Below are 15,960 nucleotides of genomic sequence, written 5' to 3' on the forward strand. Positions count from 1 at the left end.
ACCAAAGCATGCACCACCACACACATACACTCATATACAGATGGTGTCATCAGTCACTGACAAAAAACATATACATGTGTTTTGGCAGCTTGTGTATGAGAATGCATTCATGCACACCTGGAGCAACATCACCAATATGAGTGAAGCTTTCCAGTATGTATAATAAATCAGTTCTGCTCAGACTGATTTCTCAAACCAAATTTAGTCCATTGCAATCACACTCAGTCTACTTTGACTTCTCCGGTTTGCACTGCAGGGGCCAATTACGGTCATACAACAGCAGAAAGACCACTTATAAGCCCACCACAAGCAAATTAGGCAGACATAACAGGACTAAACAGAGGTAGCGGGTGAACCCATTGATGTAGTGTGATCCTTTATGTGTGATACTCTCATGCATGTAGTGTACTGTACAAGTACCACACACTAAATCAGGAGTCCCTGGCAGTCATGCAAGATCTAGTAAGAATGGTTTGAAAGAAGAGCAGGTATGGTGTGACACATTAATGAGTCTGACTGCAGAGCTCTGAAAACATTTCCTGTCTTGTCTGCCTCAAACTACGATACTACCTCTTCTGCTTTGGCAGGCGGCAGGTATCACCTGTGGCATTAGTATGGATAGCACTACCAACACCTGCTGGGGCATGAACAATGTGTTCATTTTCTGCTTGCAATTAGGTTGAAGGATATTTTCAGTCTGGGTGCAGAGAGAATGTCGACACAAAGGACAAAAGAAACATCCAGTTTCACTGCTGCCACACTGTTGGTTAAATGCTTACGAAACCTATTCTTCAGGATGCTCTTATCGCCTATTTTAAGCATAGAAGGATGAAGAGAACATTATCTTTCATTTAGGAGCCATCCCTAAACTACCATTTCCACCAGCAGCAGCAAATCACGTCACATACGGAGCTAAACAGTTTGGTTCAGAAAGTGAAAATGTAACGCGTATTCTCCATAGAGGAGATGATTATTAGCCATAAGTCGGAACCATTCAAGGTCAACACCTCTGGAGCAGGGAGTGAAACAACTGAATGTGGTTTTATGATATAGGGAAAATGCAAGTTTTAATATCTTTTTAAGAGTTTCACAATTTCTCACTGCAGAAATAATTTTCTTTCTGGTGAGAAACACTGATTATTTGGCATCAGTGACAAGTGAGCTACCAACAACAATTTTGGTCAGTTGGTAACAAAATCTTGTTATTTTAAAAAATTTGGGGGCAAAAACATAATCTGCAAAGGCTTGTGGGATTAGTGGTTCCTTACTTATGGATGGGTGGACATTTTAGTGGCTAAAACATGTGTTTGTGGTGGTACTCCTACCACAGCAGGACCTTCCTAGGATTCCTGCTGCTGCATCATGCTGACCATTATCCACTGCAGAGTGACTGTAGTTAGTATTTACAATCATCAGATAAGTACATGAATGTTACACTTTTGCTGGTTACAATAATATGGTAGGCGGCTGGTGTCCATTGTGGTTTTGAATGATTCTTGGTTAAACAAAACACAAACTGCAGACCTGTATCTCTGGCTGGTGATATTACATCAGACGAATCTCATATTTTACTGGTCAATAATGGCCTTATGAATAAAAGCCTTTTTTCCATGAAAAAAAAGATTAAGTTGCACAGGTGAGACCAAGCAGCCTGACAAATGCTTTAGTTCCCCAATTTTGTCAGAGTTCACAGTAGAGACTGAAAGTAAAAGTGAGATACATTTTTCATCTTTTGAAGCCTTTTTGTTGTTTCTTGTGATTTCAGCATAAGCTTTGTGTTCCCAGATACATTTCAGATAAATATTCTATAAATAAAGTGAATTCAAATGTTTTCTTGATGCTGACTGAAGCGGGATCATTTTGGGTGAGTGTAGTCTTCATATATTTTTTCTTCCAACAACAAACAAGTATGAAAGTTGAAGCGTCTAGAAGACTGTGATGTGCTGTCAAGTCTATATCTTTTAGATCAACACATGTGTGTATATGTTGTAGAAAACCAACTAAACATCAGTAGTAACATTGTGTGGCTGATGCCTTCATTCTGAGTGCTTTAGTGGTCCGGAGGGGATGGAACATTACGCTGGTGATTTAAGTATCACACTTTTATCCAATGTGCTGTAAGATGATAAAACCTTTAGAGCAAAGAGCTCCCTTACTAGCCATAAAGTGCTGTGTGAACAGCTGTCTGACTAGTCCTGTTACTAGGTGGGAATTACTCACTGTACACTGACCTTTTGGTGTGAAGTGAGGAGCAACTAATGCTATATAGGATTTCAATCAAAATGGAATGGCGCACTGGGTTTCACACAACTGTGAAATCCACGACAGGTCAGGAGCTGCCTGTTACTGGAGAAATGTACCCACCTTGCTTCTGGAATAGTCGGCTGCTGACGATTTCAATCATGGAGGTCACCTTCTGTTTCTGTAGCTCAGGCGGGATGCAGGAATAAAAGTCATGTAGCAACTCACTAGAGGGAGAAAGTGAGTGGCACGGGAGGATCAATAGCTTTGTTTTCTTGAAAACAGGCATCATTCATGAGAATATGTTTTCCACTCACTGCTGCGCACATCTTGAATTATAACTAAAGGTCTCAGTTACATGACGAATACATGCAATAAATTCAAAAGATTGAAAAAAAAATCGTAGTAATTCAAGATTTAGACATGCAAGCACAGACAAAAGCAGAGCAGACTGTTTATGCCACATGAAAACAAACGACTTAAAGCACAAACATACTTTAGAAAGACCCTTCAAGCAAAAATTCAATGTTATGATAAATAAACAGGGCGGTTTCTAGCCCTGAAGACATATGCCATGGTTTTAAGACCTCAGACAGTCTCAATGTAGCGAGGGCGGTGTGTGAGTGTGTGTATGTGTGTGTGTGTGTGTGTGTGTGTGTGTGTGTGTGTGTGTGTGTGTGTGTGGGAGGGGGGTTCTTTTTTGTTTTGTTTTTTGGATTTTTTTTAAAGAAAAAATAAATCAATTCTCATCAGTTTGAACAGATAACGCAAGGGGCAAATTTCACCATATTGGAGCTAGATTTTTAGCAACTTTCAAGCCCCTGTAGCAGTGAGGGTGGTGGTGGTTGCAGGTAGCAACTCCATGCTGATGTGCAGCCCTAAAGGAAAGTACCATTTATAACTTTTAATGCTCAGCCGATATACATCCTGTCATTTTCACTAGGTTTAATAGGCAAACCATGAGGATACACGACATTGCACAACTGTTTCACGTGCGCTTTCTACTGTGTGTGCTCATATTCCAGTATAACTTAACTCTGTCTCGTCACTAAGCAGCATAACTAATCCCTGCTTTTACTACCCTCACCACATTACACCCTCTTCATTTTATCTGCATGAGCAAGATGGAATGCTCACCGCATGCAAACCCTCCATTTGTTTGTCTCCTTAAATCAAGCAGGACCAGCTGCTGCAGCCCCTCCAATAATCACAGAAAGGATTAAAATGTGCAACTTACTGTATGAACCCAAACAGGTTTTTGCTCCTTTTGATATGCATAGTGAGGACATGCTGGATCATAGTGGCTCAGTGTAGATTTATCAGGCCCACTAATCATCTGATATGCATCTCATTAAGAAGCCTAAATGTCAACCTATACCCAGTGGACACTCGAAGGTTAGGGAGAACAAACAAAACCCGCGTTGGTGATGCATTTGCACGACTCTGCAGACTGTATGGATGTGACAATACTCAAGAGGAGACAAAACTTTGATGTTCACTTCACGCATAGTGATAAGCTTGTTTGTGGAAACTTACACCGGAATAAATGGTGACCGGTGATATGAAGATGACCTTTCTTTCAAGTTCAGATGGCTGCAAGTATGAATAGATCAACAAGTGCAGAAGATCGAAGAAGCACCTTTCTACCTTTGTGTGAGTGAAGAAAAGGACACTGTTCATAGAAAGTGAGAATATATGCATCACTGTTCTATCTTGGTGCATCTGTTTCACTGGTAGCACCTTTGTGATACTGTTTTCACGTCCGATCACCTCACAGGACCCAACTGGCAGATGCATTTTCCTAAACTGATACGCTCTCACAAAAACACACACAGGTCAGGTAGGTGAGGAGAGAAATGATTAGGATGGGGTTGTTTTAAATGCAATGTGGCAAGTCAATAAAATGTCGATTAACATCAATTTTCAGTTATGTAATAAGGTCACGTCAAAACAATGGATTCATGTTTGGCTGTGCAATTGCTAGAGGAGAGATAAAGTGCTTGAAATTTCGAGTGTGAAAACAAATCTTCCATCTGGTGAAGGTCATTTTCTCAGTTGAAGAGTGGAGTGTAATTGTGACTGTGGGTCAAGGAAAGGTTAAACAAGCCATTCTGAGCCATTTTTGCTTTTTCAGGAAGCTGAGAGTGAGGTTCTGTTTGAAACTTCATCAAATCACTTATGTCAGTTTGACCAGGACAGGGGTCACTGAATAGAGCAAAGCTTAAGAGCTGAATATCATCTCTGAATAAGGCCCAAGATGAGGCAATATTGTGTGTGTGTGTGTGTGTGTGTGTGTGTGTGTGTATGTGTGTGTGTTTGAGTGGCTGCTTGAAGTTGTATGAGTAACGCAGCAGGAAAGAGAACAGAAGTAGTGTGACGAGGTAAACTCACCTAAGGAGTTTAGCATTAAAAACTTTCTCAACATCATGCAGGACAGTTGGCAGGTACTTCAGTGCAGCAACCTGGTTTCACACAAACACACAAACACACACACAGGTAACTTAAATCTTGAAATCTGTTGGTGAATAGAAGGTGACATTGCTGTAAAAGAAGTTCTGTGAAAGGATTTATTCCATTTTTCACAAGGCCACTTGTCTGGCTGCCAAACTTTTATGACTAGGAGTCTGTCTTGGTCTGTGTAGTGAGCATGAGAGGAGAACGACAAGCAGCAGAATACTGATGTTGCCATAATCAGATTGAGAGATCATCTTACACAACCAGGGCTATGAGGAGGAGAAAGAAAATGAAACTGCAGATAAGATGGGAAAATAAGGGGGGAAAAAAACAATAAAAAGAGAAAAATCAGTGATCATGGAGATGAGTGTAAGGAGGTGGAGTATGGGTGCTGGGGAAGTGATTACCCTGAGCAGCAGAGTCGTGGTGTAGTCTGTTCTCATCAGGTTGTTGATGGACTCAAAAAGTCGCCGCAGCGACTCCTCAAACTCCGCCTGTTCTTTACCCTCGTATAACCTAAGAAGACAGGAGGAAATGAATGGAAATGCAACTGAAGACAAAAACAGTAATGGCGGAGTTTCTGCAAAACATGATTAGCATGGGAGATGGAGGGAGGAATGACGAAGACAAAACAGACAGAATTGAGAGATGGGAGAAAATAACAGGGGAGGTGAATAATCAGTGAGAGTGGGGCGTGAGCAAAAAGAGAGAGAGGCTGACATCAACATCAATTTACTGATCAAATTATAGTTATTGACTTGATGCAACTTTAAATAATCAAATAAAACATTCAGTCAGAACCATTCTGAGAGTGCAGACCTCCCCCAAGGTCTAAGTAATCTTTGGAGAAATTTACAAAAATGTACAGACAAGAGAGTCACTTTGTATTCAATATTTTTATGAAAATGACTATATCACGACTCCCTGTTTTTGGATTTGTCACACTTCATCTCAGAGTTTCTGTTGTGTGTCCTCCCTACTCCATCACTGATAACATCAGAGGGTGTGCAACATGGACTACGCAAAAAATGTAACATAACAATGATGTAATCCTAGTTACATAAAAATACATCAATAACTGAATCATAGAGTATAAATGGTCTAGAAAAATTCTCATTATTCAGAGCAGAGACATGGATAAAACTAAAAAAAGCACAACAAAGAGAGCACTTATACATATTAGAGAACTTTCCAGTGCTTCATTCCCAGTGTTCCCAATCACATACTGTAAACCAAATATCACTCAGCTATAAAGGAATCAAAGCCCAAGGCATCAACAAGAAAACTTAGGAAAGGTCACAGCAGCGTATCTAATCCTATTTAACCTGATAAAACACAACATATCCCTTATCCATTGTGCAAATGTTCTATGATAACAGTCTTTCCATAAACAGCCATCAAAATTTGTCATTTGACCACCATTATAGCAAAACACGGCAGACTTATTTTTGTGTAATTTAACACTAAGATTTTGTGTCATAACACCAGACAGAGCAAGAGAGGCTGGAGGTTCTCGGGGTTTATCAGCAGCTTTGGACAGCAGATCGAATGTTAGTTGCCAAAATGTGGATCATTTAGTACATTCCCAGAACATGTGGATTAAACTGGTTTGGGACTGCAGTGCTTACAGTACACATGGGTGTCAGACTAGATAGTTCAACCTCGGTCAATGGCAGCTATTGGTAATATTATAAACTGCATAAATAAATATGAATAATAAATCAACTGCAGAAAAATGAATCCCCTATCTTCTTGGACCAAACATACTCCCCTCAACTGATCCTTAAAGGGATTGAGACTTGCGAGGTTCTGCCTTACTCAAACGTATGTTTGTCTGCTCTGTTTCTTTTCCGTGTGATGTGGTGTTAGTAATTGAGTCTGGGAGAGAGTCAGGAGGCTCTGAGGAGAATTTGATGAAATTCAGGAGATGGTGGACAGACGACAGCTACAAGAGCCAAAATATCTAGGCGAGGCTTTTAAATGAATTCAAGCTTTTTTTAAGTATTACTTTTAGGACTGTAACTGGGAGCATACGAGCAATTCAAGATTATATTTAGGTTTAATATGACAATGTTCATCTAATTCTACAGTGCAATGAGATTTTTAAAAAGAGCAGGAGCGTTTCAGAGCCTAGTACTTTACTGTTGTACCCGTTACGTCAACAAATAGGATTAACCTACAGGGTGGCTGAGAGCGCACCACACAGGTACTACACTTCACTCTTTGAGAGGAAACACTACAAAGGATGCAGAAGAGGATTAAAGCAACAGGGGGAGAAGAGAATACCTCTACCTGCTCCAAACTCTGTTCAGAAACCAACCATTTTAGAAGTTCTTTGTTTATCGTCACGCAGACAGACCTGACTTCATAAATTTCTACTGAGTTTAACTAGGTATCATGGCGTTATTAATTTAGCATTATTTTGATCTGTTTATTACCATTAAATCATAGAAGCAACACCTCAGCAGTCATCCAGATGCAGTCTCTGGTGGTGAAGGCTGTGAAAGCCAGCGGGCTGTGTGCGCCTCCAGATGATGTTATGGACCCAGACAGATGGCGTTTTGTTTTACGACCTATCTGGGACTTCCACAGCAGCAATACGGTTAGTTCGGCCATGGTTGATGAAGGAAAGAAATGCTGTGTCTACATGGGGATAAGCCCCTGCTCCTCTTCTCTGTTCTGGACGAGAAGGATGAATGATCACAGGTTAATTACCTCCCAGTGTGTGAGCAATTGTAGGCTAACAAAGTAATTCCCCTGAAGGGATCAATAAAGTTCTTCTGGGTCTGAATAAGTGGCTGCTGCTGGCTAACAATATCATGTTTTGAGAAGTTTGAGTTTCCAGATTTTCAGACAGATGGATATGTGAATGACCCAACAAGTTAATCTTTTTTTTTTTTTCTGAAAGACAGGCGAAGAATCATTGCTGGATGTCATTAGATCCAACTAACTGTCCCTTTAAATGTCCAAGGTTACTGAACCAAAGACAAAAGCTACATGTTGACAACCATCCATCCATTTTCTTCTGCTTATCCTGTTAAGGGTCACAGAGGGGCTGGAGCCTATCCCAGCGGCTTTCAGCCAAGGGGTGGGGTTCACCCTGCACAGGTCACCAGTCCATCACAGGGCCAACACATAGAGACAGACAACCATTCACACTCACAGTCACACCTACGGTCAATTTAGAGTATCAAATAGGCTAGATGTTGACAACCTGAAACAACATTTGTTTGCCTCAGAACCTACCACTGTAGTTTCTGCTACACTTGCTATACATCCAACTATGCAGGACGCCTTTTTTTAAGTTGTCAAATCTCAGCTCTCTCCAGAGGCTTTTATTAAGATTTCAGTCATGACTCACTGCTAGTGAGTTAACACTGTCCATCATTTCGATTTGAATTTATCTTTTTTGCCACTTTATGTGCATTTGTGCATGGTTGTTGCTGAAAGACATTCACCTCAAAAGTAGATTTCTAAAACTAGATAACACACATCTATTATGGTCTTATTTTATCAGTCCACTTTGGTCTTGTGCTATGTGAGCTAACTCAGCAAAGTGGTGGTGTAGAGGTGTTCCTGTATTTCTCAAGTTAAAGAGAAAATCATTTCTTTCTTTTTTTAAATAATCCTAAACCATGAATTTGAATAAATTATTTCATAGTTTGTTGTGTGTACTAAGGTCCCCACTCCCCCCTCCTTGTATCAGGGTAGCATGAAGCTCTTGAAGTGTCCTGCATGGTGGTTTTTCAACAATCTGCACCATTTTTCAGCACCTTTTATGGCTCTGAATGCTCTTGATAAAATTACAAAATGTTGATGGGGGAAATTTTAAGTCATCCATTCAGCATGGAGCTGGATCCACTCCGTCAGTTCTTCACCAGACTGGCATATACAGACACACGGTCACTGACACGGAAGGTTCACTTTAGTGGTCACACTTGAAGCCCCTTGTTACACAGCATAACCATTGAGGTCATGTGACCACTGCCAATAAGCCCAAGTGAGTCTAGTTTTTATTGTTGTTTGAGAGACAAATATAAAGTCATTAAGAGTGTAGCAATTTTTGTCCCTAGCATACATCTCATGCTTGTATGTTCTATTTTAATAGATAATCACATTTTTTTGGCACAGGTTATTCAACTCTGGATGTATCCTATTACGCAAATTTATTTTATGTGAATTTATTACTGGAGATATTCTGAAATAGTTCCCATATTTCTTAACTCAGGGGTGCCAAACGTTCTGACCACGGCTGTACATTAGACAGCAGTAGCTCTTTTTCATCATCAGAGTGTAAATTGACTCTAGTTCAGTAATTAGAGTGTTTTTGTCTTCATCTTAATCAAGCCAGCCGCAGCTTGCTCTAACTTCCTCCCATCTTTCACTGAAGAGGGTCCCTGTTTGTTTTAAAACAGAATCACCATTTATTTTACAGGTGAACCAAGAGAGCACACTAGTCTCTCACTGCTCCAGTAATTATAGAGCCGATGCAATTTCAATTTACCTCCGCATATTCAAAAAAACAAAAAAATGGATTATCTTTTCGGCTGCTATTTATATCACACACCCAAATTACAATTTAATTCTTTTCAGATCTTCTTCATCCACCCTTTAAAAACTTTTCCTGCATCCACCCTTCTCCTACCTCAACCTTCTCACTCTGTCCCTGTGTTTTCGTGGAGCTGTGTTGTTAATTACAATAGAAGTTATGAGTGCTGGAGGAAGGATTAACATGTGGCACACAGTAAATTTAGCATGTGGGTGGAGGGATTAGGCGCCAACACACAGAGGTATTATCACTGGGCTCTTTGCAGAGTACTGTTATGATTACAGACGCATTGTCCTGTTTAATCCACCAGCCGTGTCTGTGCATGAATATGTGTGTGTGCGTGTGGGCAGAATGTCTATACGGGTGGGCTGGTGTGAATCAGGCCATGAACTCACACACACTTCACTCCCATAGTGTCCAATAATAGTACAGTGAAGTAAAAGAGTATAGCCTGTTTGAGCCTGTGGCGCACTCTTATCCAACCCAAAAGAAGCACGAGGAATTAAAAGGCTATTCCTTCACACACACACACACACACACACACACACACACACACACACACACACACACACACACACACACCCAAATAGCCATGAGCACGACACAAGTCCATCATAGTAGCTCGGCAGAATACTGACAGATGGGGAGGAGACAATAAGCGGGGCGAGATGGCGAGGGATAGTAAACTCAGAGGAAAGGAGGGAGTGAGAAAGAAAGCAGAGAAGATCAACAACATGGCAACACAAACCAAAACATGTCCCCCATGAATTATGAAATCCTTTGTGCGACCAGATAAGTTGCCAATGTCACTTTGTTTTGATGACTAATTTATTGTTCCCTCTTAGACCAGTCAGTGATATGTTCAATACCCCAATTCGGCATTTCAATGACGGTTTCATTGAACAGAATTAAAAGGATGTAATGGTGCCTCTTAGACTGATGAGAGGAGTTAATAAAATCCAAGAATGGCACATTGAGAGGAGTAACTTGCTCAGGCTTTATTCACGCAGACAATAACACGAGAGGGCTCTACTTTACATCCCTCAGTATAATCGTAAAAAGGTTTGCATGACATTTTACAGCTTATTTGATAAATGGAATTAAGTATCTGTGTCACGGTGGCTTTAGCTCTTTATTTCATGAATGTTGTGTCATTATATGCTTAAGCATTTGCCATTATAAGATATGTATTTAGTATTGTTAGCTCTGCTAAGGAGGTGATGTTACCACTGGCGCGTGGTTCTTTCTTTTATTGCAGTACAACAGAAACTAATGAACTGATTCAGATAAAACCAAAGAAAAGATAGGCAATATTATAAGTAACAGTTAGTTAATTTTTTGGGAGGATCTGGATCAAACTGGAGATCCTGAATTCTGTTTTAGTTAGAGATGAAAATATCAGCATGTAATCAGTACTGCTTTACTTTTTAAACACATTGGTATCAGTCTGATGGCCGATAATTATATCTGCCCAGTTTTGATTAAGTTTCCTCTCTTTTGCTTTTAGAGGATTTTTTTCAGCAGACACAAGAAACAGGCCGGAGACTCAGAGATGGCTTACACTGGACACGTCTATGACAGATATACAAGGTTCGCTGTGAGATGGGGCTGAGTCAGTTCCCCCAGAACATCTGAGCTCTACCCCTCGTAAACACTCATACTAGTAATGTCGGGCACTATCAGTAATACCTCACAGGAACATGCTGCACAAATGTGACCTCTCACATAGTCTCAACACAGCTATAGACAACGCTGGAGTCCTGGGTGTCAGGTTTACTATCAGTAAGTGTTGTAACAACCAAATTACAATTATAAAAGAATTATGAAAGGCACAAACTATGAGGATAAGGCCAAGAAAGTTAAAACAATGGATACCAGAAGAAATTTCTCATCATTGCTCATCATCAATGTTTTTGAAGTGCAGAATAAGTTATGTTTACATGGGTTTTACATTATGTCCAAAATGTGCATGTCATATAAAGTTGTTTTTCACAGATAATACTGACATCTGTAAATATCAGGTATCGGCCAAAATCATTTGTGAAATAAGAGCAATAAAAACAATACTGTGCATACCAAGTTCACAGCAATTAGCACAATATAGTTACAAGTTTGCTTGTTTGTTTTTTCTCCCTTGAGGGATGTCAGTCTGGACTCAAAAAATATTTCTGCCTGCTTTGTTAAATGGATCTCTACCGAAACTGAGAAAGTTCATCCCACTAGGTACAGACTGACAGACAACATGTGAGACATAAGATACCATTGGAAAGTGAACTGATCTCTTCAACTCCGCAGAGTGAAAAAGTAATAGTTGAAAACACAGGATGTTTTTGGCAAGATTAATTAAACCAGCTTCTACAGGTATGAAAAATTGAGGGAATTAATTTATAGAGAAAGCGAGATGGATAGAAAGAGGATGAGGGGAGAAAGAAAGGAGAAATGTAGGACATAGCAAGCGCTCAGGGGAAGGAAACAGAAACAGATACAACTGAGGCACCAGACTACTAAAAAATAATGAAAGCTACAGGGAAAATGAAGGAGAAAAAGAACGTGAAGGAAAGAGCCAAACTGGTACATCACACTTAACATATTTTCATAGTAAACATCACACACCCCACATAGACTTTGCATGAATATAAAAGTGCTCTGACAAGCTAATAAATCTTCCGTGCCGCCTATTTAACTATTAATCCCTGCTTGTCTTGATGGTTGATGATGGAGACTAGCAGAGGAAGCTAGTGGCTCCTTTCGCTAATTCATGACATGGCATTATATAGGAGGGGAAATGAGCTGAAAATTTTAGATGCAGACAAAGTTGTTGGCTGCAGGTATTTGGGGGGGGGGTTGACAGATGGAAGAGAGAAAGAGAGGAGATACCAGGGGAGGCTGGTGCCTGAGGCTATGTCGGCCTAGGAGCAGTGCAGCAATAATGTGATGCACATGCACATAGATAGTTATACCTAGAAGTTTGCTTGAATGTACATGAATGTGTGGACTTGTGTGTATAAACAAACACCTACGCAAGTACACACATTCTGACAAAAAAATCTCACAAACTGATTAAAAAGTGAGCCAGATCCTAAAAACAATCAAAAAACTTGCATTCTTTATAACTGTTAAATTCTCCATGAAAGTGTCTTTCATATGACCAAAGACAAAAATAACACCCCTTGCAAATTTCGCATATACCGTGATGATGTTGGGACCAGTGTTGGTCTCTGAGCTGCAGTGGTAAAAGGTGTATACTTATCATTTGGTACAGCTCTCATCTCAGCAGGGGGGATGTCGCTAGACTCTCCTGCTGGAACTTTGTCTGTCAGGTAAATCACTGTCTGCTCAGTCCTGCCCTCATTCTGACCCAGTACTTCATCATCACTGCTTATTAGCAACGGTAATGTTGTAATCCACACAGAGCTGTCCAAAATGATTACTCCGGTGATACTGGACCGGTGTGCGTGTGTGTGTGTGTATATGTGTGTGTGTGTGTGTGTGTGTGTGTGTGTGTGTCTATGTGTCTGTGTGTGTGTGTCTGTGTGTGTGTATATGTGTGTGTGTGTGTCTGTGTGTCTGTGTGTGTGTGTGTGTGTCTGTGTGTGCATGCGTGAGTTTGTGTGCGCGCGTGTTTGTGTCTCCAGCAATCTGTCCAAAAGTTACACAAACACTCACTGTGAGTAGAGCATGCGTGAGCGAACGATGAACTTGAAGATGTACTCCAGGGATTTTAGAGCTCTAAGGATTGATTCACACTGTTCCCCTCGGCTGGAGACATCCAGATACCTCTTCAACACCAACATCAGCTTTCTGTGAAAGGATATGAGAGAACAGGGAAGAGGTTGAGAGAACAGGGAAACAATAACACATTTTTTCTCATGTCCCACAGGTTGGAAAGTTAATCTCCAAGTCCATTTTTCACTTCCATAGAGCAGAAAAAAAGAGTAATGGTGAAAGAAAGAAGACTACCATGGAGTTGGAGGTGGAAAATGGCCAAATAGTATTTCACACCTGAACGGATTTACCTTTCACACCACCTTCAGATGCATGGCTAAAAAAATCATGCACACCCCACGGGCATCTTTAGACACACATTAATATCCTGCTATGTCAAGACAGTTGGAAATAGATGCCGGTGGCACAGAGTTCAGTTTAAGTTCATGACCTAACTGCTTTTCCAGGTCTGTGCCTCAGCATTATGTTTGTGATTTGCAAAATTAGCATTTCCCAAACACATAAAACAGTGTGCCACGGAGGCTCATTCTTGTGGCTTTTTGGCGGCTCCGTTTCCATGCATAGTCAGGAGGGGATCACCTTTGTAACTGGTTTAAAACTAACAAATCCTCTTAAATAACAAAGGTTCCCTTAAAAATGACCCTACATTACCTCTAATCTGGCTAAACTGCCATCACTCTGACCTTGAAAATATTACCTGTGCTATTCACTTTTCCTCTGCTCTGCTTTATTAACATGATTGAAAGGCAAGCACCAGCGGATTAAGTGGGGTTTTTTTTGGGGGGGGGGGGGGTTGTCTTTTAAGAGAAAATACCAGGGAGTTTAGTATTTAGAGAGAGAGTTTTACATAACAACCTCTGGGCTGGTTAACTTTAATCTGCAGTGGCCCTCTTAAATAGGGTGAACATCAACATACTGACGGGGGGATGAAGTGATAATGGAGAGCAAGATGACTAGACGAAGAGAAGAGCAGCAGGAAGAGGAGAGAGGAACAGGTAATTGGGGAAAGGAGGCTCAGAGGGTGAAAGACAGTTGGGGAAAGCAAGACGCGCAGATAAGTAGAGGGAACAGACAACAGGAGGAGACAGCCATGCTTTTAATTTCCTAACTAAAGCTTTGGCAACGCAAACAAATGTGTTCTCTAGTGGCCACTTAATCAAGTGAAGTGAATTAACAGGAAGTAAGAAGCAGACAGAAGTGTTTAGAGTGAATGCCTGAGTGTTTTTGCTGCTCCTCCACACAGAAGCAGGGTTTAAACTGTGGCTTGAGGGAACACAGGAATGTAGTGTAATTTAATCTTGTTCAGTGCAGCAGTTCATAGGCCGACACATACACTGACCTCTACAATTCTACAATTCTACCATTTCATTTAGCAGACGCTTTTGTCCAAAGCGACGTACAACACAAGCAAGAATTTAGACTTAATTAAGGAAGGGCCCATAGGAAGCGCAAAAGTGCTTCAGTTGTGATTTGGTCACAGGTACTGCCATCTAGTGGCAGAAGAAGTGTTGCCCCCCCTCTTTTTTTTTTTTTTTTTTGACAAACGTACAACATCACACAACACAGTTAGTGCTACATAATCACTAAGTGCTGGGTCTTGGACCCTCTGACTTATTCTACCCCACAGGACAAAGAGGAGAAGAGTCAGGTTCAGTGCCTCGGTGCTCTCTGAACAATTGAGTCTTCAATTGTCTCTTAAAAGTAGAAAGGGACTCAGCAGAACGCACAGAGTTGGGTAGTTCGTTCCACCATTTGGGAACAACAGAAGAGAAGAGTCTGGCTCGGGATTTGGAGCAGCGCTGGGCTGGAAGCACCAGGCGTCTTTCGCATGCAGAGCGTAGTGGGCGAGAAGGAGAGTAGACCTGGATCAGGGATTCCAGGTAGGCTGGAGCCGTTCTTGTGATTGTTTTGTAAGCCAAGAGAAGTGCCTTGAATTTGATCCTGGCTGCCACTGGAAGCCAGTGAAGACAAACCAGCAGCGGGGTGACGTGCCCTTTTTGGCTGGTTGAAGACCAGACGTGCTGCTGCATTCTGGATCATCTGCAGAGGCTTGAATGAGCATGCAGGGAGGCCTGCCAGAAGAGAGTTGCAGTAATCAATGCGTGAGATGACAAGAGCCTGAACCAGAATCTGTGTGGTCTGTTGGGTCAGGAAGGGTCTGATCTTCCTGATGTTGTAGAGGGCATAACGGCAAGACCGAGAAACTGAGGCCACATGAACCTTAAAGGTCAGCTGGTCATCAATCATGACACCCAGGTTTCTGGCTGAGTTTGTGGGCACAAGTAGGCTCGAGTCAAGTTGGACACTGACCTGAGGCTGAACAGATGGACAAGCTGGAAAGACCATGAGTTCAGTCTTAGAGAGATTCAGTTGAAGGTGGCGTTCCTTCATCCATGTGGAGATATCAGCCAGACACGCTGATATACGATCTGAGACCGTTCTGTCATCAGGTGGAAAAGAGAGGAAAAGCTGAGTGTCGTCAGCATAACAGTGGTAGGAGAAGCCATGGGAGCGGATCACTGCACCAAGTGAGGTGGTGTACAGAGAGAAGAGAAGGGGACCAAGTACTGACCCCTGAGGAACCCCAGTCGATTGGCCATGTGACCTAGACACCTTTCCTCGCCATGACACTCTGAAGGATCTGCCCGTGAGGTAGGACTTGAACCACAACAAGGCAGAACCAGATATGCCGAGCTCAGAGAGTGTGGAGAGGAGTATGTGATGGTTCACCGTGTCGAAGGCAGCAGACAGGTCCAGCAGAAGTAGGACAGAGCACTGACCAGCAGCTTGAGCTTGTCTCAGTGACTCAGTGACTGACAGGAGTGCAGTCTCAGTGGAGTGGTCACACCTGAAGCCAGACTGAAAAGAGTCAAGTAGGTTGTTGTTCCGCAGATGTTCAGAGACCTGGTTAAATACTGAGCGCTCCAGTATTTTTGACAGGAATGGCAGAAGTGATACTGGCCTGTAGTTTTCAACCTTGGCGGGGTTGA

The 15,960-nt window shown here is 41.6% G+C and overlaps 1 protein-coding gene across 3 annotated transcripts in view; it reads right to left on the reverse strand.

The window, feature by feature from the left end:
- dock2 (dedicator of cytokinesis 2) overlaps positions 1 to 15,960 on the reverse strand; it is a 135,889-nt gene that overhangs the window by 69,735 nt on the left and 50,194 nt on the right. For all 3 annotated transcript variants that reach the window (XM_086221605.1, XM_086221606.1, XM_086221607.1), the window contains 4 exons: positions 12,911 to 13,045; positions 5,103 to 5,211; positions 4,633 to 4,703; positions 2,365 to 2,468 (listed from right to left, as the gene is read on the reverse strand). In XM_086221605.1, the coding sequence (XP_086077731.1) occupies positions 2,365 to 2,468; positions 4,633 to 4,703; positions 5,103 to 5,211; positions 12,911 to 13,045 (419 nt within the window). The remainder of the gene's footprint in view (positions 1 to 2,364; positions 2,469 to 4,632; positions 4,704 to 5,102; positions 5,212 to 12,910; positions 13,046 to 15,960) is intronic.

This window comes from Aulostomus chinensis, chromosome 13, assembly GCF_037954235.1.
Source record: "Aulostomus chinensis isolate RoL2024-O1b breed Wild chromosome 13, RoL_Achi_v1.0, whole genome shotgun sequence".
Classification (NCBI taxonomy): domain Eukaryota; kingdom Metazoa; phylum Chordata; class Actinopteri; order Syngnathiformes; family Aulostomidae; genus Aulostomus; species Aulostomus chinensis.